The 23,034-nt window shown below is 33.8% G+C and overlaps 1 protein-coding gene across 4 annotated transcripts in view; it reads left to right on the plus strand.

Moving 5' to 3' along the window:
• Positions 1–23,034, plus strand: part of Tsc22d2 (TSC22 domain family member 2) — a 50,264-nt gene that overhangs the window by 10,150 nt on the left and 17,080 nt on the right. The window contains exons 2-3 of one of the 4 annotated variants that reach the window (XM_031373898.1): positions 2,611–2,682; positions 11,363–11,520. The exons of 1 other annotated variant lie outside the window; for it this stretch is intronic. In XM_031373898.1, coding sequence (XP_031229758.1) covers positions 2,611–2,682; positions 11,363–11,405 — 115 coding nt within the window. In that variant the 3' untranslated portion in view covers positions 11,406–11,520. Of the gene's footprint in view, positions 1–2,610; positions 2,683–11,362; positions 11,521–23,034 lie in introns of those variants that run through there. 2 more of the 4 variants (XM_031373896.1, XM_031373900.1) reach the window with 2 other exon arrangements.

A 23,034-nucleotide genomic window follows, 5' to 3' on the forward strand; every position in this document is an offset into this window, starting at 1 on the left:
AAAGAAAAAGCCATTGTAAATACCAATGGGCACAAACAATTACTTTGAAATGACATAAAAATTGAGGGGCCCTAAGGGCCTAAGGAAAACTATTAATAAGATTATTTAATTGCTAAATGAAACCTAATAGCACAAAGATGTAACTGAAGTGATATTCAACATTTGTGCATTTTTTATTATTCTCTTCTGCAAGAAATTACATTCGAAACCAGTATTCTAACTTACTTGAAGTGAATATAAACTATTACTTTTGAGGGTCGATAAAGCAATTCTTAGAACAATGAGATGTAGTTTGTATTGAATTTATTGCAGTCTTTAAATTAAAATGCTGGGTTTTTGTTTGTAAACATTTTTCAAAACCACAGTTAAAAAAAATCTATCCTTTCCTCCCCTTATTGTACTTTATTTCATAGAACCTTTTCACACCCTAATGTTTACTGTTAACTGTAGATAATTTTTTATTTTTATATTTGATTTATAAGAAACATCATTACATTGAAAAATGGTGGCATTTTATAACAAGTCATGTGACTTTATTTTGCCACCAATTTGCTTAGAGGGTGAATTTGCTTCAAATTAAATGTAGGTATTTCCGAAGTCAAAATGTCTGAAGTTCTTTTTTTAATGTCATCTCTGAGATTTAATTTTAAATATTCTTTATAAAGAATATTTAATTCCAAACTGGGCACTAACTTCAAAGTTATCCTCCTCTCCCTTTGCCATCTTCTTAGAGTTACTTCATTAAAGTTGAAGTTTCTAAACAAAATGTAAGGAATGGCAAACCTGTTCTCATAATGTCCTGGGCAGACCTGATTTAGTTGGTGGTAGGAGGAGCCAAATTAGATTTTCAGATCATTTACTTTCTATCAGTGCAGTGGGGGAAAAAAAAACTAGCTTAACAAAAGTTAGAAAATGTTGGAATCCTCTTAAATTTTGTTGTTGGCAGATCTAATCTGTGCTTCTGACTAAAGGCTTAAAAGAATAGAAAGGAAAATAGAGTAGGGAAAGCAATAAGAACTACATTGTTTAAGAGTCCTAATTAATCCAACAACTACTTTGGTTATTCTATGTTATCCAGTGTCAGTGTGCCTTTTCTGGTACCCCTTTATCAAAAGGGGTACCTGTTGGTTAAGATCTAAACTGTTTTCTAAAAAGTGGTTGTGTATACAGCATACAGTTTGACACAATTCTGGTTTTGAAATCATGATTCTGTTTTTAGTTTGATGGTCATTGATATTTGATTGCTAATGCAGACAACTTTGTGAATAGTTTAAGGTTTTTAGTTTTGTTTTAAATTTTCGTTTGTGTATATGAATGTGTGTGAATGTACTATGTGCCTGCCAGTGCCCATGTAGGCCACAAGAGGGTGTTAGATCTCCTAGAACTGGAGTTACAGTGAATTGTTGTGACTCAACTGACATCTGTGATAGGAACTGAGAGCCAGATTGATTGCTACCTACTCTGATATTTGTGTGATCCATTTCTGATCAGTGAGATAGAAACAGTAAATCTTAGCCCTGTTAGGTAGGGTTGTTGTGGAAATTGAGTCAATAAAATAAAGTGTAAAGTAGCATGAATAGTGTCTGGTATATATGGCAAGCATGTTCTTAGCTAAAGCATGGATCAAAGATTTGTTTTTTTCTTTTCCCTTGTGGACTCAGACAAGAAAGATTGAGTGAGTGAGTTGGTGGGTGATTGATTGGGCATAAGAGTCCATGGAGTTGGAGTCCCATGTAGTTATGAGAGGATCATGGTAGTTAAACTTGGGCCCTCAGCAACAGCACCAGAGTGGTCATCTTTAGCTCCAAGTCAGGGATTCTTAGTGATGTAACAGGTACTTGTTAACTTTTGTAGATGGTAAAGAAGACATTAAAATTACTTAATGACTGAAAACTGTTAGGAACCAAGTTTCTTCTGTTTAGCTCCTTGAAAAACTATTCCTAACATACAGAGTCAGTTGTACATACTGGAGTTTGCCTACATCAGCTCATGAGTTACTTCTGTATATTATGTTCTATTATGTTATTTCTGTTATGTTGGCCCTAAGGATGATAGAAGTAAGTGATATAGTTGGTAAGTTTTTACCCTTTAAAGAGGCGGTAAACTAATGCTAGAAATTAGAACGCTCTCCTACAATTGTCCCCCATACACATACTAACCCAGAGAAACTGCGCACAAATAAACTTAAAGTGGAAATGTATCATGAACAATCCAGGAAGGATTTTACATTATTGTTAACTGTTCTTTCTTCCAACAAATCCTAGGAAGCTAAAGCTTAGTGTTGTACCTGTATACACTACTGGAGAACAACTTAACAGCTAAACCGTAGACAATTGTTATGGTCACACCAATATATATATGGACACAATTGAATATTAGTATTTAACTTTATCTACTATTCTTTCTTTTAGAACTTTGATCTTGAATTACTGTGGGTTCTGCTGTGTGTGTGTGTATCTCCAAAGTATTGTTTTAAACAATATTTTCTTTTTCCTTTTTCAAGTTTAAGTGGTTACACTGTGTAGGAATCTAAAATCTTCCATTTTTTGTAATTTCTGATTATACTGTTCGTTCTCAACTTCATTTCCATTTGATTCTTGGATCTCACAGGAATCCTTCAACTGCTTTCTACCAAGCGTTCCATTTGAACACGTTTCAGGAATCAAAGAGCCTCTGGGATAGGTATGAATACTTGATATGGAATGCATACATGCAAAAGTGTATGCATGAATTGCTTTGCATAAAACTGATCTTTGCTATTTTAAAAGGGGGGTAGATTATATGGTATCTAGCATGGGACAAAGCAGCAAAATAAACCAAAAGACTTTTCTATAAAATGTAAATGTTTTTTATTTTACTGCATTCTGTCCATATTATATCTTTCTTTTTTAAAGGTTTATATCTTTGTCTTGAAATAGTCACTTAATATATTTTAATACAAAACATTTTTCTGTTAATTGGTCTTAATTTTGTATTTTACAGGATTTATAACACACACACACACACACACACACACACACACACACACACACACTAACTACTTCAAACTAAAAAACTGGAGGAGGGACAAGACCTGGATAATAAAATTGCCATTAATTTTGACAAGAAATTGTCATGAAGTTTGCTGATTAGAATTTCATAGATCTGTACAATATGTAAACCCTCAAAACAGGTTTTTTGTTTTTTCCCAGAGAGATACTGTTTAGGTCTTACTTTTCACTTAAACAAAAGAAAACTTGATTTCACTTTTGGCAAAAGATACTTTGGTTTATCTTTCTGCTTAATATACATTTTTAAATAGTTTATGCTTTGTTCAGTTATTTGGCTGAATATTTATTAGCAATCTATCATACAGCGTTTAATTAATAGGAGTTGAGCACAGTGGTTTTTGTTTTGTTTTGTTTTGTTTTAAATTCCCACAAAGCTTGTTAGATTCTTTTAACTCTGCCTGGCAACTCATTTGTGTCTTCTGGCATATTTTTGGGTAACTCATAGACTCAGCTCTCTCTTTCTTAGAAAAGAGAGTTGCTAAGTGCATGTACATGTCATATTAAGACATGGTCTGCATTGGCTTAATGGGAAATGGTAAACCTTTTAATTTTTAGGCTTGATTTATTTGTGTGTATAACTCTAAAGCTATTTTCTAAACAAAGTATCTTGTAGATGGTTTGTTTCTTACTTAACCAAAAATCATTTTAAATAATTTTGAAGAGAAAGTTTTAAAATTTGTAGTACTATGTTTATGTATAATCAGGTTTTTATTAGTTTTGTTCTAATAGTATAAAGTATAAATAAATACATAAGTAGATTATAGTATGAAATACTTGAAGTTTTAGTCACTCACATAGTATTTGAGGTGAGCCTTATCCTTTTCTTGAATACAAAAGAAATATAGTACATTGTTTGAATATAATAAAAGTAGCTTGAAATGCACTTTAATTATTTGTAATGTGTACCTCATAAGCTGTCATGTCAGTATGAATGCTGTATTATTTTTGAGAGAGGTTTGATCTTTATTTTCAATAATTTGGATCTAATATCAAAATGATCTTTTAGGTTTCATTCCAAGACAACCATAGAAGTTACTTGCTCATAATTTGTTGTTACAATGAAATATTTATTCTCTTTAGTAGATACCAAATCCTTTTAACATACCAGAAATGAGGCAAGTTGCTGTATCTGTATCGTTTCTTATTGGTTAAAAATTATTTCTGAGCTGGGGAAAACGCAGTAGGTCTGAATTTAGATCCCTGCCACCAATTTAAAAGAAGATAGATAGATAGATAGATAGATAGATAGATAGATAGATAGATAGATAGATGTATGTAGCAAGCCAGACACTAGAATTGTGTAAACAGAACACTCTCAGGATCTTACCGGCCTGCTGGTCTACCCAGTATAGCCAATTAGTAAGATGCAGATTCAGTGAGAGGCCTTGCCTTGAAATATAAGATGGGATGTAGTGGGATAGATGTTGACCTCTGGTATATACACACACCATCACACATACACACACACACACACACACACACACACACACACACACTCACTCACTCACTCACTCACTCACTCACTCACTCACTCACTTACTCACTCTCTAATACCCCAAATATGTATTTTCTCTTTTTGGAGCCTGATATCTAGAACTAAGAAGTTTAGTGGATATTTGTACTGTTGCCAGTATAATCAGAGATTAATATTGTAGATAGTCTTCTCTGTAAACTGGACTGATTGGTACCAAGGTAACAGTGGAAACTGGAGTATAGTTTCCTTTTAACTTTTTATATGAAAGAGAAATTAAATGTGGGCTGAAGGTATGGCTCAGTAATAGAGTAATTATACACACCCATGCACACATACACACACATGCACACATACACACACAAGACAAAGTGGAAAATGACTAGCTTTATTAGTTCTAAACAAAAATTTATACAATTTTATTTGGCACATCTGGGACCCTGAGAAAGCAGTGGTTCTATTTATTCTTAACAGATGGGTTAAAGATTTCTGTAATACTAGGCTTAAAAATGGTAATTATAACTTTCAGCTTTGTTTTGGATCTCACCAAAAAGCCTAATTTTGGACTACTGTAAATTATGGAGTTTGTATTTTTTTCTTTTTCCTTTTTCTTTTTTTGTTTTCTTTCTTTCTTTCTTTCCTTCTTTCTTTCTTTCTTTTTTTTTTTTTTTGACAATTTGCCAGGTAAATGTTTTACAAAGGTAAATAGATTCAGTTGTTCAAAAGAACCATTCAGAGATTTAGGACAGTGGTTCTCAACATTCCCAATGCTGTGACCTTAATACAGTTCCTCCTGTTGTGGAGACCCCAACCATAAAACTATTTTGTTGGTAACTCATAGCCAATTTTACTACTGCTATGAATCATAACAGTAAATACCTGATATGCAGGATATCTGATATGTGACCACTTCCCCCCGAAAAGGGATCATATCTACAGATTGAGAAACACTGATTTAGGAGGCCATAAGTCCTTTATATGATCTGTCTGTTATTTACATATTTTGAAGCATAGATTTTCATATCAGTGTTGCCTGATACCATATTTCAGGCTTCTGTTTCTGAAATCTTGAAATGATATCCAGTAGAGGTAACCTTTGTAAGATTTATTTTTATTGGGGAGAGGTATTCTACTTGTGTGTACCTGTGGAGGCCAGAAAAGGACATCTCAAATTTGGATCTGGAGTAAAGGTAGTTATGAGCTATCATGGATGCTAGTAACCAAACTTGGGACCTCTCGAAGAGCTCTTAACCACTGAGCCATCTCTCTAGTCCTATGGATAGCTTTTAAAGCCAACGTTCAAGCTAGCTTTAAATAATCGTTCCAGAATATCTGAAGGTCCATGTTTGCACCCAATTTTAAGGACTGAAACCTTTTTTTTTTCCTGGCAGGATACTTCCAATTTATCAAGTCTTTACAGTCAAAATAGGAATAACTAATATGCTATTACATATTAGTTCTCCTTTGTTTCTTCCTGTATTTAAGTTAGAATTAGTAATTTGAGAGATTTTTAAAATAGTCAGATTGCCTTTGTCTATATCCAGATTGTCTTTTCTAAGTTTTACCATCTCTTAAAGGCATATCAGGAAGATAAAGGAGTGCTAGAGAAAAGAACATTTAGACTAAAGGGAGGAAATCAAATTGCTTATAAAAATTTGCCCTAGGAGTACTTGTACTTGAAGTGTTTTGCCTTCTTGAAGAAATTGGTTAAAACTCTGGGAAAAGATAACCAGATACATAATCCACATAATTGAAAATGATGGCTCCTGTATAATATGCAAGCAGTTTCAACTTCACAAGAAGAGTTGGAGTCATTGGTCAAAGCTATTTCAGAAGGTAGCTTTCTTAGCTGAAAAGTAGATATAATTTGGTATTACAGAGTGAAAAGGAGCATTCCAGTTAGGGAAACAGTACTGTGGATCATTGTGAAGATTGAGGTTACATATGTGTGGGGGTTAGTATAATAAGAGTGATTAGATTTGACTTACATATATAAAAGTAACAGAGAAGAGGAGCTTGGTTGAACAAAGAAAAAATTGTCTGAAAGTAGGAATCAGTGAAATCTTAAAGCTCATGAATAATAAGCACCCAAAGGTCAAAAACCCAGTTGACTGAGGAAATGATTATATTAGGCTACATTAGCAAAAGAATTAGTTTAGAAAAGCATACATGTATAGGTGAAGTTTATGATTTTAGCTGTTATTTGGACCAGTTGACAGACCATTAGAAATGATCCAGGTATGCAACTGTGTAGAGAAATAAGATACAAAAGATGTTTTTTCTTCTGTATTTAAAGTCCAAACTTCAGAAGAGGCCAAGGTACCAAGGAACATAGTAGGATAAGAGTAACAAGTAACATAAGTTGGATATGGGTCAAGCCAGAGCCAAGTCTAGCATTTAGAGATCAGAGCAGATAGTATGCAAAAGGTGTTTTAGAAATGGGAACATTCTGGGAATGTTGCTTATTAACAAAGAAGAAAATGTTTGTGTCTGCTCTTAGGCAGATTGTCTGCTCGCTGGCGGTTTAAGCATAGTCTTAGCTTACTCTTTGCAGTGCTGTTTCATTGGTTCCTAGATATTTCTTCTTTTAGTTTTTCTATAGTTCATTTAGAACACTTGATATACTGATATCTCTTTTCTGCCCATCTATAGACTTGAGAATTGGCAATCAGAAATAGTTTAGCAACTTACCAGGCTAAATGGTTTGTTTCTTTCTTTACTACCTGTCTTTGTTGTTTTGCTCACCTAGATCATTCATCCTACTTAGATATCATGGTAATTATGTTCAGGGTGAAATTTTAGATGAATTAATAAGGTATTTATTATATATATGTATATATACACACACAAACATATATGTATATGTGTTTGTCTATGTGTGTGTGTACGTGCGCGCATTTCTCATCAAATTTTAAGATAGCCAGAGCTTTAAAAAGCAGAAAATTATAAATTAATTCAATAGCCTATTCTACAAAATCTAGAACTTTATAGGAAATATTTGTTTGGAGAAGCCTTTTATTAGTCTAGCTCAGAATAAGAGAAAGTTTAAATGCACCCTAAAATTACTAAAGTAGAACAAGCAGGATGTCTTTCTTTTGTTATTCTGTTTTTCCGTTATATTCATCAACTGTTTAAAGTTTACGTTCATACTTCAATATATTTAAACTCATGTACAGTTTAAAATAAGCCTTTTGAGAAGAAATATCAGATGAGATTATAATTATTTTTAAGATTTGGAGCAGTGGAAGAGATTTAAACTGTAGCCAGTGTTCTTTATGTGCCTGCACACACATGCTCATACTAAAAAATAGTAAGTAAATCATTGAATATTTTGGGCTTGGTGATGAATAAAGAGAGCTTCTAAATAAATGCTGTGGATTACCTACCAAAAATTAGCTTCTGTGTTTGGACTTTTAGTTGGCTACTTCTAAAATATTTGTTTTATTTAGAAGAAATATATTTAATAGAAGAAAAGAATTACAGTGTTTATTATCCTTTGCTAAATATCCTTAAAAATGTCTTTGTTATGACAGTTTTTATCTTCAAAATTTGAAGATTCATTATAAATATGAAAAGATTTGTAGAATGCTACTGGTTTTCTATATTTTTGCTTTTTTTAGGTTTTTGGGTTTTGTTTTGTTTTTTTCTTGTGGCTTTTTAATTCTATAGTATTTGAGTCAGAAATAGTGGTATCCTCAATATATTAAAGTATGTGTACAGGCAGTATGACTGTCACTGTCCATAGTTACTTATTTATACTTATATATACTCTTCAGTGTATATTGTATCAGGCATGGTGGCATGGGCCCTTAATAACAGCATTCAGGAGGCAAAGGCTGTTGCTTCTCTCTGAGTTTGTAGCCAGCAACATACAGGACCACCAGAGCTACACAGAGGAACCCTGTCTCAAAGAAAATCAACAACTCAGAATTAAATTTGTAGTTTCACATTAAGAAAATATGTAGATTTCCTTACATATTCTTGAGTAGTATGGATACTGGTCTCTGTTTACTCTGTTATTCCATATTATCCAATTTCAATTTTTTACTTTGTTATTACACCCTTTGTAAATTTATAAATGTGTACAGGGCTGGGCGATGTGACTTAGTGTTAATGATGAGTTTGTGTCTAATATATGTAAGACTCTGGGCACAAGCCTTATCACTGAAAAAGAAATAAAAGGAAGATGGGCAAGGGAAATAACTCAGTGGCTAATGTTTGCCACACAAGCTTGAGGATCTTAATTTGATTCTCAGCATGCACATTTCGAAGGAGGTGGAGGAAAAAACAGGAACAGCAAAACAACAGCAATTCCAACACTGGAGAGGAACCATGGGCCTTAAAGATCATCCAATGAGAAGGCCCTAGTTCAGAATCTAAGGTGGAGAACTGATTGAGGAAGACACTTGATGTCAACTTCTGGTCTCCATATCTATTCCTTGACACATACAACACGTAGCATACATGTTGACACAAAAATAAAAAATATATGTCAGCATGTAAAGGCTTTTTACTATGTCATAATATATTAGATCAGTTCTAACACTTGTAGTTTCTATGTTAGTTTCTGGGAACATGTGGTCCTACGCTTTTATTCTATCACAACTATTTAGATTAATTGCTTATTTGTTTTAAGTTCATCTTTCTAATATATAATCTATGGAAAAACTATGTAAAAGTATAGGGAACATATTTATAGGTAGTCATATAGAATTTTTAGAATACTTTAAAAGAAATATGGTTTATACTTGAACATGTAATTGTGTATGACTCTAAAGATATTCATTCAAGCGACAAAGGGTTAGAGATTTGGCTGTCAGTGGTAGAGCATTCACCTACTAAAAAAGTCCTGGCTTTAACACCTAGTATGTGAAGCAATTTTCACAAAAAGTTATTTCGGAAAGTGTATCACTTTCAAATTAATATTTGGAAATTTTAAGCCATTCATCTGTGCCCTCCTACTCATTGTTTTGTTTTGTTTTGTTTTTCATAAAGAAAACTGAGCTAAGTGATGGTAAACATAAACTTAGTTCTTAACTTGAAATTTTCAAAAGCACATTGTCAGTTATTGGGATTTCTCTCCCTAACAATAGAAATATTGTTAGATCATGGTTGATAAAGTCTTCTAGGTAAACACACATAAAAGGAATTCTAATGTTAAAATTTCAAAGATCATCTGATTACTCTTTATTCATCTATAAGTACTTCAGCTAATTTATTTTAGAATAAGACTTTTCTACCATTTGGAACTTAAAGATTTGAAGTAACTTCAAATATGACACTGTTGTATATAATAACTAATTCTTTTAAAATGTGTGCTAAAGGAAAAAATTGAAATGGAAGTTTTGTGTTTCTTAAACATAGTTTTTAAACTCTGAGATTATATTTGCGTATTTATTTTTTCCTATAAGCTTATCAGTAAAATATCAGAATTTACTTTATATATGGCTCCTAAAGCCTTCCTAGGCACTTACTATAATATTGTGTTAGTTAGCAGACCCTTTTAACTAAAGTCAAGTAATTGCTCATTAAATGATCAGTTCATTCAAGCCTTCTAGACAAGCAAATTACCAGTACTATCAATAAACATTCCAAGAAGCATGTAGTTTATTAAATAGGATTATATATTTTATCTGCTTGTGAGATTTTTCCTATAACAGAGTAAATCATCACTTTTAAAATATTGAATGTTTCATTGCTAGGATTATAACTAATTTTCAGAGACATTTGGTGATAGTTGATAAAGCAATCACAGCTTTGGATAAATATGGATTTTTGCCTTCACCAGGTGCTTTCATTTCAAGCTTATGTGTTTAGGGGAAAAAATCCAATTCACATGATTTTAATGAAGTCAAATGTGTTGTGAGATTACATTTGGAAAGATTATATTTATTTGTAAATAACCATGTATGATAGAAAGGTTCCCATTCAAAGGTAAAGTCTGTGGCAGCATAATGCATCTCATACATTTAGGTCAGATACCTTAGGTAGCTGCAGAGTTTCCTTTCCAAGACTGTCTAGAGTTTTGAACATACTGATCTTCCTCAATAATGGGTCTCTTTCTTCCTCCCTTCTCTTTGTCCCCACCCACCCATTAAATAATTTATTTGAGTATAATTTACATAAAATTGTAACCACAACTTGTTGCTGTGAATCACTGACAACTAAAAATAAAAAATATGAATTATAAGACAGGAAATGTTTTTAATGATATCATTCTTTAGGGATTGAAATAGATGCCCGTTAAGAAACTTTCTGGCAAAGAAAAATAATTTAAGAAGATATTCTTAACAAAGTAGTTTTGGCCATTTTTAAATATTTCCCCAGTTTCCAGGACCACTGTTGAATAATTCAGGGTATACTATTTTTGTATATAAAGCATGTGATGAAATTTGTTCTTACCAACATGTCTACTTTAAAAATTGGGAGTATAGACAGACAGAGATGTCGGAATAAACATGGAATGCTGTCTTAAGCGTTAAAGTAATCCATGCAAATTTTTCTGATCTTGCCAACTGTACTGGATTAGAGATATCCATGGATTTGGGCTAGAGAGTAGTGCTCCAGTGCATTCTGTAGTGTTAAATAAAAACTGTCTATATCAGGTTGTATGGTGTTAAATCAGAATTTCTGGATCGTGATCTTAAACATGGCTCTTCACTGACAAGTATTCTGGTGGCCTGGAACTCCATGTTGGAATTTTAAGTTTTAATTAAGTATTTCAAATTATTTTACATCTAAAAATATCAGTTGTGTAATCATGGTAAAACATGAATCTTTGCTATAAACGATTTTAAAGGCTATTTGATTACAGCACTTATTTACTTAAACTCTTTGCTAGAATTTTTTTTAGAATTCAGCATCGGAGGAGGAATGTGACATAATAATGATCGAAAGCCGAAAGTTTAAAAGTTGTGATGCCCTCACATGGTTGGAGGGTTATTCTAGCTTCTAAGGACTGAATGTTGTCCACAAGAGTGTCTCATCAGGTCATAAATTGGTAAGACTTAATGGATTAGATTTTATGTATTATACCTGATGTTATTGTATTGAGATGACTATATGAACAAAATGAGCACATTGTGTAATTAATAGCATAAAATATAGAATTTTAACTACTTGGATTATGTAATTTCAAAGTTTCACAAACACAAGCCCCTGTCTCTGTAGTATTTAATAAACAAAGCAGTTTAAAAAAGGAAGTGAAATCCTGTATGATAGTGGCATTAAATATTTCTGTTAAATCTGTTATAGATGCTTACAGTGTAGTGAAAGCCCAAAATACTTTGCAGCTGTTTTTCCAGGAAATATTTGAGAAATATTTTTTAAAAGAAATATATCCATTTTCTTCATAAAATATTATATAAATTAATTTTATTTCTTTGGAGGATTTTACTTTCTTCATAAAGGCCATCTTTGTTTCTAAACTCAGGCAGTTTTTTCCAGTTTTAACGATGAGAATACTTATCATGCCAGTGTTGTGTGAAAAAAGTATATTAGATGTCAGTATACTTTTTTTAATATCCTGAAAATTAATTTTTCCCAGAATTCTCTGCCTAGAAAACAGCTTGTTTTATATACCTTCCCTGGCTTGTTTAAATGAAGTGGACTCTTAGTAGGATATCGGTCAGGATAAGTAAGATCTTAAGATCTTTATTTTTTTAATCTGAAATTCATATTTTGAAAATGAAGAAAAAAAGTATGGGCTAAGTTGTATGTCCATAATTATATAGCTATAGAATTAATGTTATTAAGCTAATGGTATATAAACACTACAAAGCTATCAAGAACTATTTGGAGTTACTTTCTAAGAAAGCTAAAAGGTGTGGGTTGATAACTAAGCAAGCCATTGTAGCTGTTTCAACTTTATACTAAAGCAGATATAGGTCTTTGTCCACTATCCCCTTAGTCACATTCATGCCTACACTGTCTTCTCAATAAAATCCTTAGTTTTTCTAGTGTGGTTTTTATAACTACTCTTAAATTCCTTCAAGTAGTAATTGTGAGTGTGGAAAGAAAGAAAACAAACCAGTAGTTTCTTTATTATTCTATATATTTCTTGTTTCTTCATTTTTCTATAACAAATCTATATAACTCAACCAAGAGAATGTCTAATTTCTCTAATGTATAATAATTAATAATTAATAATTTCTCTAATAATTAAAGGCTTCAGAAAACTGTAAGTTTTAGGAATTTAAGGTAAAATTGTGCAGTCTTATGTAAAAAGTTAAGAGTATTGATTAGATCTACAAGAATAGTTAATATCAATACTGGCTTGGTGGCATGTGCTTTTAATCCTAGTAAGAGATAGGAGGGTCTCTGGAGTTCATCCTGGTCTACATAGCAAATTCCAGGACAGCTGGGACTACATAGTAAGACCTTCTCTGAAAAATAACAAGCAAAGTGAGTAGATTTTGTTTTAAAAGGCAAGCTTTGTTAGTCACCCAAGTGTATGATTTACAAGAGGAATTTCTAACAAGTGCATTGATCCTACTGATTTTCACTAATTTACCTTAACAGAGAATGATAGAACAAATCAGAGCTAAGCTGCTCTAGTTTTAAATTTTCATACTGGTAGGTGTGGTGGCCCATGCCTTTAATCCCAGCACTTAGGAGGCAGAATCAGGCAGATCTCTGAGTTCAAGGCCAGCCTGCTTAAAGAATCAAGCTCCAGGAAAGCCAGAATGACACAAAGAAATCCTGTCTTTTTGTTTGGTTGTAAGGGTGAGGCTGGGGGCGGGGGTTTAGCAATTTTTTTTTAAAGAAGTATTATTGTTTTTTTCTGTGTGTGAATACACTTGCAGAGGTCTTCAGACACACCAGAAGATGGTGTCAGATCCCATGTGGTTGCTAGTAATTGAACTCAGGACCTCAGCCAGTGCTCTTAACCACTGAGCCATCTCTCCAGCCCCCAGGAATTCTTTATACTGTCAATCCTTGTTTAAGTTTTGATTTGGCTTCTCTACAGACTAGTTGTGTTTCTGCTGCTGTTAGACATATCTCACAGTTTTTCTTTTTTTTATTAGATATTTTCTTTATTTACATGTAAATTTCTCCTTTCCCAGTTTCCCCTACAAAAAGCAAACAAAACAAAAACAAGAACAAACCCCTGTTGCCTCCCCTCTCCCCATGCCCGCCACTCCCACTTATTGGCCCTGGCATTCCCCTACACTGGGGCACAGAACCTTCACAGGGCTGAGGTCCTCTCCTCCTATTTATGATTGAATTTGCAATCCTCTACTATACACATGCTACCAGAACAATCAGACCCACCATGTGCAGTCCTTGGTTGGTGGTTGAGACCCTGGGAGCTCTGAAGATACTAGTTAGTTCATATTGTTTTTCGTCCTAAGGGGCTGCAAACCCCTCAGCTCCATTGGTCCTTTCTCTAACTCCTTCATTGGGGATCCTGTACTCAGTTCAATGGATGGCTGTGAGCCTCTCCATCTGTATTAGTCAGGTACTGTCAGAGCCTCTCAGGAAATAGCTATATATAAATCATAATTATATAAACATCATCTATCAATAGCCCTGATGGTTTTTTTTTTTTTTTTTTTTTGGAGTTTTGTTTGTGGCAGTGTATCTGGAACACTTGTGTAGACAGGGTAGCTTTGAACTCAAAGTTCTTTCTTTATGCCTTCAGAATGCTATTATTAAAAGTATGTACCACCATTTCTAGCACATTTCCTTGTTTTTCAGAGAAGGGAAGCATGAAGAGATTAAATAATTATTATATAGGCATTAAATGGAGTCACATTTAACCCTAGATAACATGATAGATAAGTTTATATTATACAAAAACACGGAATATATAATTTTCACATTGAACTTGAGTTTAATTGTCATTCTCTATTAGAAAATCCTCCTTTAATCTATAAAGTATTTCCAAAATATGTCATGAATTATATAGTGTCCAAAATTAATTTTTGGATTAGGAAACATTTTAAGTTTAATTATAAGCAAGTAAATGTTACTGTAATACTTTTTTTCAAAAAATCTTTAGCCCACCAAATAGAGAGGTTGAAGGTGTTTGACACCAAATCCAATGACCCGAGTTCAATCCCACGATTCATGTAAGGGTAGAAAGAAGAAAACCAACTCCTACAAGTTGTCCTCTGACCTTCATGTGCACATCATATATGTGCACATATACAAACACACAGTAAATAATGTGAAACATTAAAGACTTAGTACCTATTTTACCTTCTAATAATCAAGTTTTATAAATAGCAAACAATAAGGAGTCTGTTTTAAAAGCTCTAATTGCATATATTTTCCAGAATAGTGGGAAGTATTTGTAAAACTCACTACTAAATTCATTGTAAGGATTTCTTACTTTGTGAATTTTTACTTTGTTGTAAATAATTCCACGGAGAAATCACTTTTGTAGTTTTGAAACATTTATTAAGCAAAGTTTCTTTTAGGTACATGAGCCTTTAATCATTGTATGTGCATTGCATATATCTTTCTGGTTTTAATTTTACATCTCATTGAGCACCAAGCCTTATAACATAGAGAACTATTAAACATTTTAAAGTTCTGGTGCTGAATATGACTTAAAGCTAGGCATTGTGGCACACACCTCTAATTCTTAACACTTAGAAAGCCAAGGCAGAAGAATTGAAAAGTTTGAAGATAGTCAAATTTGATGAGACCCTGTTGAAAACAGTAGAGCTGTTGATATAGCTTCATGATATATTGATTACCTTAAATGTACAAAGTTTTTAATTCAGTCTACATCACCACATAATGAATGGGAAGAGAGAGGGAAAGTAAAGTTTAATCCAAAATTATACTTGTTTTAAAGTCAAGTTAAAAATCATAAGAGTTTGCAGTTACACTGACATTGTTTGCAGAAGAAGAAACTATTTAATGCCACGATTAAATGTATACAAACAACTTGATATCTAATTAGGATATTAAAATCTTACTATTTTTGAGAATACATTTATGCCTCATCTTCTTTAGTAGTAATGCTTTTATGTTTTCAAAAATAATGGCAAGTTTAGACAAAAAGAAGTAGTAGTAGTTACCTAATCTAACTTTCTACCACAATTACTGTCCCAGTCCTTATATATTCCCCTTTAGACTTTTGAGTTACATGCATAAATACACACACACACACACACACACGCATGCACATACGTACATGCACACACACATATAAACACACAATGAGTGTGTGTACTAATAGTGGTAATTGTGCAACTTTTCAGTACTCTTTAAGCTAATATAAAGTAAAACTCATGTGATACTAAATTTCATTTTGCTACTGTGACAAAATACTTGAGAAAATAACTTAAAGGAAGGGTTTATTTTGGCTCACAGCTTCTTAGACCTCAATCCAAGTTTGGCTTTGAATGTAGAGAAAGGTAGAACATCACAGTGGGAGGTACATAGTGGATGAAAGTAGCTTATCATGTCATCTAGGTAGCAGTAGAAAAGTATGAAAAGAAGGGTCTTGCACACAAAACATACCCATCAAAAGCATATCCCTGTGATCTACTTCTTCCAGTTAGGGTTCTACCTCCTAAGAGCCCATTAGCACCCTTATGATTAAGTCACCTCTCAACAGGGGCCAATCATTTGGGAGACACTTCATATCCAAACTGCATTACTCTCTTAGCCTCCAAAAACTGTCTTTAATGCAGAATTCATTCAGTAAAAATGTTGAATTCCAACATTGTTCCACAGGGAAAGTCTCTCTAAGAACTCCAGGCAAATTCATACCTATTAGCCTACATTAATAACAAGCCGGGCAGTGGTGGCACATGCCTTTGATCCCAGCACTTGGGTGGCAGAGGCAAGCGGATTTCTGAGTTCGAGGCCAGCCTGGTCTACAGAGTTTCAGGACAGCCAGGGCTATACAGAGAAACCCTGTGTCGAAAAACCAACCAACCAACCAAACAAACAAACAAAAAAAACAAACAAGTTATACACTTTTAATTTACCCACAGTATAAACTTTGCCATCCCAATCGTGGAGACATAGACATGAAGAATTGAACCAAAACAAAACCAGGCTCTAGGAGAATAGACATTAAATCCTAGCTCCTTGTGTGTCATCTGGTACATACAGTGGTATGATGTGCACTCTTACACACTTAGCCAGCCCTACCCCTCTGGCCTTGCTGGTTGCAGCACACATGACCTCTCTACTGGGCTGGCTCTGTTCATTGCCTATGGCTTTCCTTGGCAAATATCCCATGTTTTTGTCATCTCTGACTTTCTGGAATCTTCATGTCGGCTTAAGGATAACTTTTACAACTTCATATAATTGACCTTTCAAGGCTTCCCATAGGGATTCTAATCTTGCCACAGATTGCCTGCCTTTCAAGACTTCCTTTGGATCTCAGTGGAGGTTTCTGTGGCCTCTCAATGTTTAAGTTCTGCATGGCTAGAAAGCCAGCATCACTTAGATGATACCAAAAAGATGATTACTACCACATAACACATATGAAAGAATGTTAGCTGCCCTTCAATACTGAAGAAGGTACATGGTCTAGTTAGCTGTTCTTGTAGCTGTCCTAATTATAAATGTAGGCTTCATTTTGTGACCATATAAGTTTTAGTACTAATATAACCATAGTTCTGAAATGGTAAGGAGGTATTGCTTAAAAGAAATCACAATTTTAATTTTAGAAACCACAAAGATGTCTTCTCTTTGTAGTTGTTGATTGTACAACGACTTCTTAGGATTACTTGTGCTCAGATCTACTAATGTAAAAAGAGTAAAGTGTCTTGGAATTTCTTCGTGCTCCAAAATCTCATTTACTAGGAACTCTCACTAGTTATAAGGCATTTTAAAAGCATTATGAATCATCTTTGTCTCATCTAACTAAATCTTCAAATCCTTGTCCTGCTCTGCTCACCTTCAGAATAACTTGGATTCTTTTACTTCCTTTTAGACTCATTTCTGATCAAATTGTCAAAGGGATTGGTCAGTTGAGAGGAATTCATAGATAGGTATTTCTGAAATAGGATTGTAAAATTCATATTCTCACTAGATTTGACCTTTGAATCTATAATTGTAATGCGAAAAGTCTTCATTATCTGAAAGATAGTTAAGGAGTTAAGAAAGTCCACCATATCTGTTATTCCTTTATCACCATGCTCAGGATAGAACTGCTGTGTTTCACTGGCGTATACATTGTGCAATAGTCAGTAACATATAGAAATTGTTGTAATCTTTTCTCAATAAATAAAACCAAATGTAAAAAACATTTTAGAAGGAGAACGCATTAAATGCTAGGTTCACAACCAAAAAAAAAAAAAACAAAGGAAGAGCTGTACTTATTGACTTGACTTTCAACTTTAGTAGGGAGAGCTGCTCATTTTTAACTATTCCCATGAGTCTCTTGTATCTCTTGTAGTCATTTCTAATCACTTAAATACCCGATTAGTTTCTTACATCTTTGTCCTGGCAAGCTCAACATAGCACCAATTCAAACTGATCTTTATAAGTGTAACTGGATAATTTATTAAACATTACAAGCTGTGCTTCATCATTTTCTTTGGAAATATGTTAACTATTAGTCATATTCAGAGTATATAAGAAGACCCCTGAGATGGATAGTTCCTGCTGTTAAGGTTTAAACTAAGGCAACATTTGATAAAGAGAGCAAACAAAATTAAAATGACGAAGAATCATAAGACTATTGACAAGACAGAGGCAGCTAATGAAGGCCTGAAAGGAAAGGTCCCATCGCCCATGACTTGTCTCTTTTATCTAAAGTAATATAGCAAATACATCAGACCATGATAGAAATTTAGAATTCAGCGTAAAGACTTTATACAAAACTTAGGCCCATAGGATGATTCAGTGAATAAAAAGGTACCTGACGCCATACTTGACAACTAAAGTTCAATTCCTAGAAAGAATCAACTCCAAATCTCACAAGTTGTCATCTGACTTCCATATAGACATATTCCACACAATACATTACTTAATTAAATGTAATTTTTAAAAATGTTTTTAAGGGGGTCTGGAGAAATGGCTCAGCAGTTAAGGTCGCTGACTGCTTTTCCAATGTCCTGAGTTCAGTTCCCAGTAACCACATGGTGGCTCACAACCATCTAAAATGGGATCTGATGCCCTCTTTTGGTGTGTCTGAACACAGCTACAGTGTAGTCATATACATAAAATAAATAAATCTTTAAATAAATAAAATCTTTTACAGGTTTTACATAAGCTGATATAAACAGCTATTATGACATTCTATCTAAATTTTCAGTTACCTACAATATACCTCACTATAAATTCACAAATATGATTCAGATTTAAGCTAGAAAGTTGTTAAAAGCTGACCATGTGCCACTCTTTGTACCATTGTTCTTTAATGGAAAAACAAAATTCGAAACTTTTGTATATTTTCCTAGTGCCTTTATTCTGCACCGGACTCTTAACTCTGAAAGTCTAAAGCAGTAAAAGATCAGGATGATAAATGGTTTAAGCAAAGGAGCACTGTATCCCAGTGTTTCTGGGTTGTTTTGTTATTGTCATTTTGTAATATATACTTTTTTTAAAGTTATTTATTATAATTGAGCACACTGTAGCTATCTTCAGATGCACCAAAAGAGCGTCAGATTTCATTATGGGGTGGTTGTGAGCCACCATGTGGTTACTGGGATTTGAACTCGCAACCTTCAGGAGATCAGTCAGTGCTCTTACCCACTGAGTCTGTAATATTTATTGTTAAGAGTTTCACACTTTTTTGCAAATTTAATGTTAAATTGATCATGTTACATTCCAATAACCATTGATTTTTCTACAGTAACTGTATTTTATTTTATACTGTTAACTCTGACAATCTAAGGATTAGATAGATTTATTACTGTGTAGTCTACACAAATGCTGATTCTTAAGCCTTAATACAAATTTCAATCTCAAGTTAATTTTATTGTATCTACTTTGGGATTGTATGAAGTCTTAAAATTTGACTAATAGAATACAAAATACTCAAAGTATAGCTAGCAGGCTATAATTAGAATTATTTAAAATTCTTTGGGATAACAGTAAACATGTTTTTAATAACTAAACACAATTAATTTCTTACTATTTCATGGCCTCAGGACCTTAATTCTTAATTTGTAGTTTAATATAATTTTAAAAAGCTGACTTTACAGGGTCAGAAGACAAGGTAACTTTCAAACACTAGAGTGAACTAATTGAATCTTGTATTTTCATAAGAACCTTTTGACAGGCTGCCATTAACATACTACAACTGTGATCCCCACTTTACAGATGAGGCTGGTCATAGTGTGTTAACTCTTTAGGATACGCCTTCTAGTAAATGGATAGAATTTAGATGTAAAAACAATTGGAGACTGAATCAGGAAAATTCCATGTTTGAAGCTAACCTGGATTATGCAGCAAGGTCCTATCTTGAATAACAACACCAAAACCCTTTTCTATTTCAAAATCTTGTGCTCTTAAAAATGCAATATTCTATGAGAATTCAATTTTTGACTCAAACAACAGGTGACAGATAAGATGTTTACTTCCCATAATGTCTACATCACCATGAAACAGAGCAAAGGGGACTTGTAGTAGTGGAGTGATGGCCTAAACAGCATTGTGCTTAATCAGTTAGGACTGTAATCTTTACACATCTCAACTGTAAAACAGTGATTGGTTTATTAAAAGCCAAATTGATTAACTAAAACTCCAAAAAACACAATGTATTGATACACACCAGGAATCCCAGCACTCCAGATGAAGAAGAGGTAAGATTTCAAGTTTTAGACCAGCCTGTGCTACATGAAGAAATCCTAAGCAAAATAAAGCGAGCAGATATTTTCCCCAAAAAGAATACTTTTTCATTTCCTTAAGGAATAGTGACTTTTTGGTCTTATTACTTTAATTCAAACAAGAAGCAAGCAATTACCTATTCAGAAACCTCAAGATATTCTCTTATGCTTCTGGGTTTAATCCAGTTTTGAAACAATCCCTTGACAACCTTCATTTATTATTACCCTGGATTTTGGGTGGGGGTAGGTTATGAATGAAGGAACATAAAGTAGCAAAGAAAAATATTAGTAACCTTTGAATGTGATTTAGCTGTGGGATCTTAGTGGCTAATCTATAAACTTATTTTTTTGTGTTGTCCATAGTTTTTCTTGAATTTAGGTTTAAATATCTATTCTGTCAAGAAATGAGCATAACTGAAATGCTATTAAATGGGTAAGAACTATATATTCATTGCTATTTTTTGAATTTCACTTTAGTTTATGAAGGAATAGTTCTAAGCTGAAATAAATAGTATGATAGGTTCTTGAGAGAGGAGATAGTTTGAGGCTATTGAATAAATAGTATTTCTAAAAACTATACATTTTCTCAAGCCCATCTTTTTATATCTTTTGCAGTGTGCTTCCCATTTTATATTAACTTTAAGCATGCTCATTTTCTTTCATACCACATTCTAACAACTCTCACATCTAGAGCTCTTGGCCTGAGACTGCTCTGGAGTTCTAGGTACCTACTGCCTATATCTTCTTTCTGTATTTCTCTGTAGGGTTCACATTTCAGGTGAAACTTAAACTCATTTAATCCCTTTTCTACTTTACTTACAAATCTAGCTGCCTTCATTATGACACACTATCATTATCCAATTCCAGATTGTCCTAGTCCCTGTCTCCTGCTTCCTTGCAGTTCTTTACAGTAGGGTCCCTTTCCTTCTTCATCTGTTTGATCTCTCATGGTCTCTATGCTTCAGTTGTGAAAATCCTTTTTAACCTTAAGTACATAGTACTGTTTTATACCTATGAATATCTATCTGCTTCTGCTTCTCTCTTTAACTTTTTTTCTACCATTCATCTTATCAGTTCCTACACAGAGAGGGAAAGAAGCAATATTTACATGGTAATACTATTTCATAAAACTCTAAAACCAATTGATAAAGGAATGTATATCTAATAAGAGTAATTTGCCAAAGGACAAATGACTTGAGGTAAAGCCAAGCTACACTGTGTATTTACTAATTCCATATCTAGTGATCCTACCATTCCAAGATGCTGCTAAACCTGTCTTATAATCAATGTTCTTTGGCTCCCATCCTTGGTATAGAAAAGGCAGAGTATGTATTATCTCAAAAGTTGTCTTTTCATCTTGACCAAAAACCATTGCGTTCACCTCACAGGCAGAAAATAAACAAATCACTTGTTATATGTATGGATGTTTTTACATTCATGTCTGTATGTGTACCATATGCATGCCTGATAACCTTGGAGGTTAAAAGATATCAAATCCCTGGGACTGGAGTTACTGACAGTTGTGAGCTGCCATGTGAGTGCTGAGAATCAAACCTGGGTTCTCTGTAAGAGCAGGAAGTACTCTTAACCACTTAGCCATCTCTCCAGTCCCCCCTTTTAAGATTACTTTTTTGTGTGTGTGTATAAATGTTTGTATGCATGCTTATATGAAATCAATGTAAAATTTTAAAATGGCAAGTATTTAGCTTCAAACTAAAGATGAGGAATGAGATTCAGAGCTATTTCCAAATTCATATATTCTAAGTGTAAAATTGTCAGTATCCACTATCTAGGAAGAATTACCATAAAGAAAGTTATACAGTAAATGCAGGAAACAATTTGAGAAGTAATAGAAAATTGTATACATAAAGAGGCCTCAGAATTAGAGCACAGCAAATGACACAGGATTTAAGTATCCTTTTTTTTTTCTTTTTTCTTTTTGGTTTTTCTGAGACAGGGTTTCTCTGTAGCCCTGGCTGTCCTGGAATTCACTCTGTAGACCAGGATAGCCTTGAACTCAGAAATCCACCTGCCTCTGCCTCCCAACTGCCTGGCTACATTTTTTTTTTTTTTAAATTAAACGTTTATAGAAGAGAAAGCTGGAGCTGAGAGCAAAATAATAATAACAACAACAATAATAATAATTATCCCAGAAGTACCTGGGAAGAAAGAGATAAGAAAGATTCTGGGAAAAAAAGATAATAGAGCCCTTGCCAGGCATGCAGAATACACTAGGCCTCAACCTCAGCCTCAAAAACCAAATAGGATTAAAGGAACCTTGGAGGGCTTAATGAAATTTACAATTTAAAAATTGAAGTTATTTGCAATGGATTTAGGAAAGAACATAAGGATGGCATGGTTGTTCATTTCTGTGATCCTAGCACTCTAGATGTGGAAGCTGGACGATCAAGAGAATTCACAGCTAGGGGCTGGGCGATGAGCACACTGGTAAAGTGGTTACCCCCACTCAAAACCATTCTCAAAACTCTGGCTCCAGGGGGATCTGGCATCCTCTTCTGATCTTCTTGGGCATGGCAGGCATGTGATGCATAAACATACATGTAGGTAAAACACCCATACATATAAAATATAAAAAGTTCAAAGTTGGGATGGTGAGACAGCTCACCAGGTACAGGCCAAGCCAGATGACCTGAGTTCTGTATCCTGCAATTACATAGTAGAAGAGAATCAGCACTGGCAAGTTGTCCTTTGACCTCAGCATGAACATAAAAGAGGCCAAAGCTAGTCTAGACTAGTGAGCTAC

This window comes from Mastomys coucha, unplaced genomic scaffold (genome assembly GCF_008632895.1).
Source record: "Mastomys coucha isolate ucsf_1 unplaced genomic scaffold, UCSF_Mcou_1 pScaffold16, whole genome shotgun sequence".
NCBI lineage: Eukaryota > Metazoa > Chordata > Mammalia > Rodentia > Muridae > Mastomys > Mastomys coucha.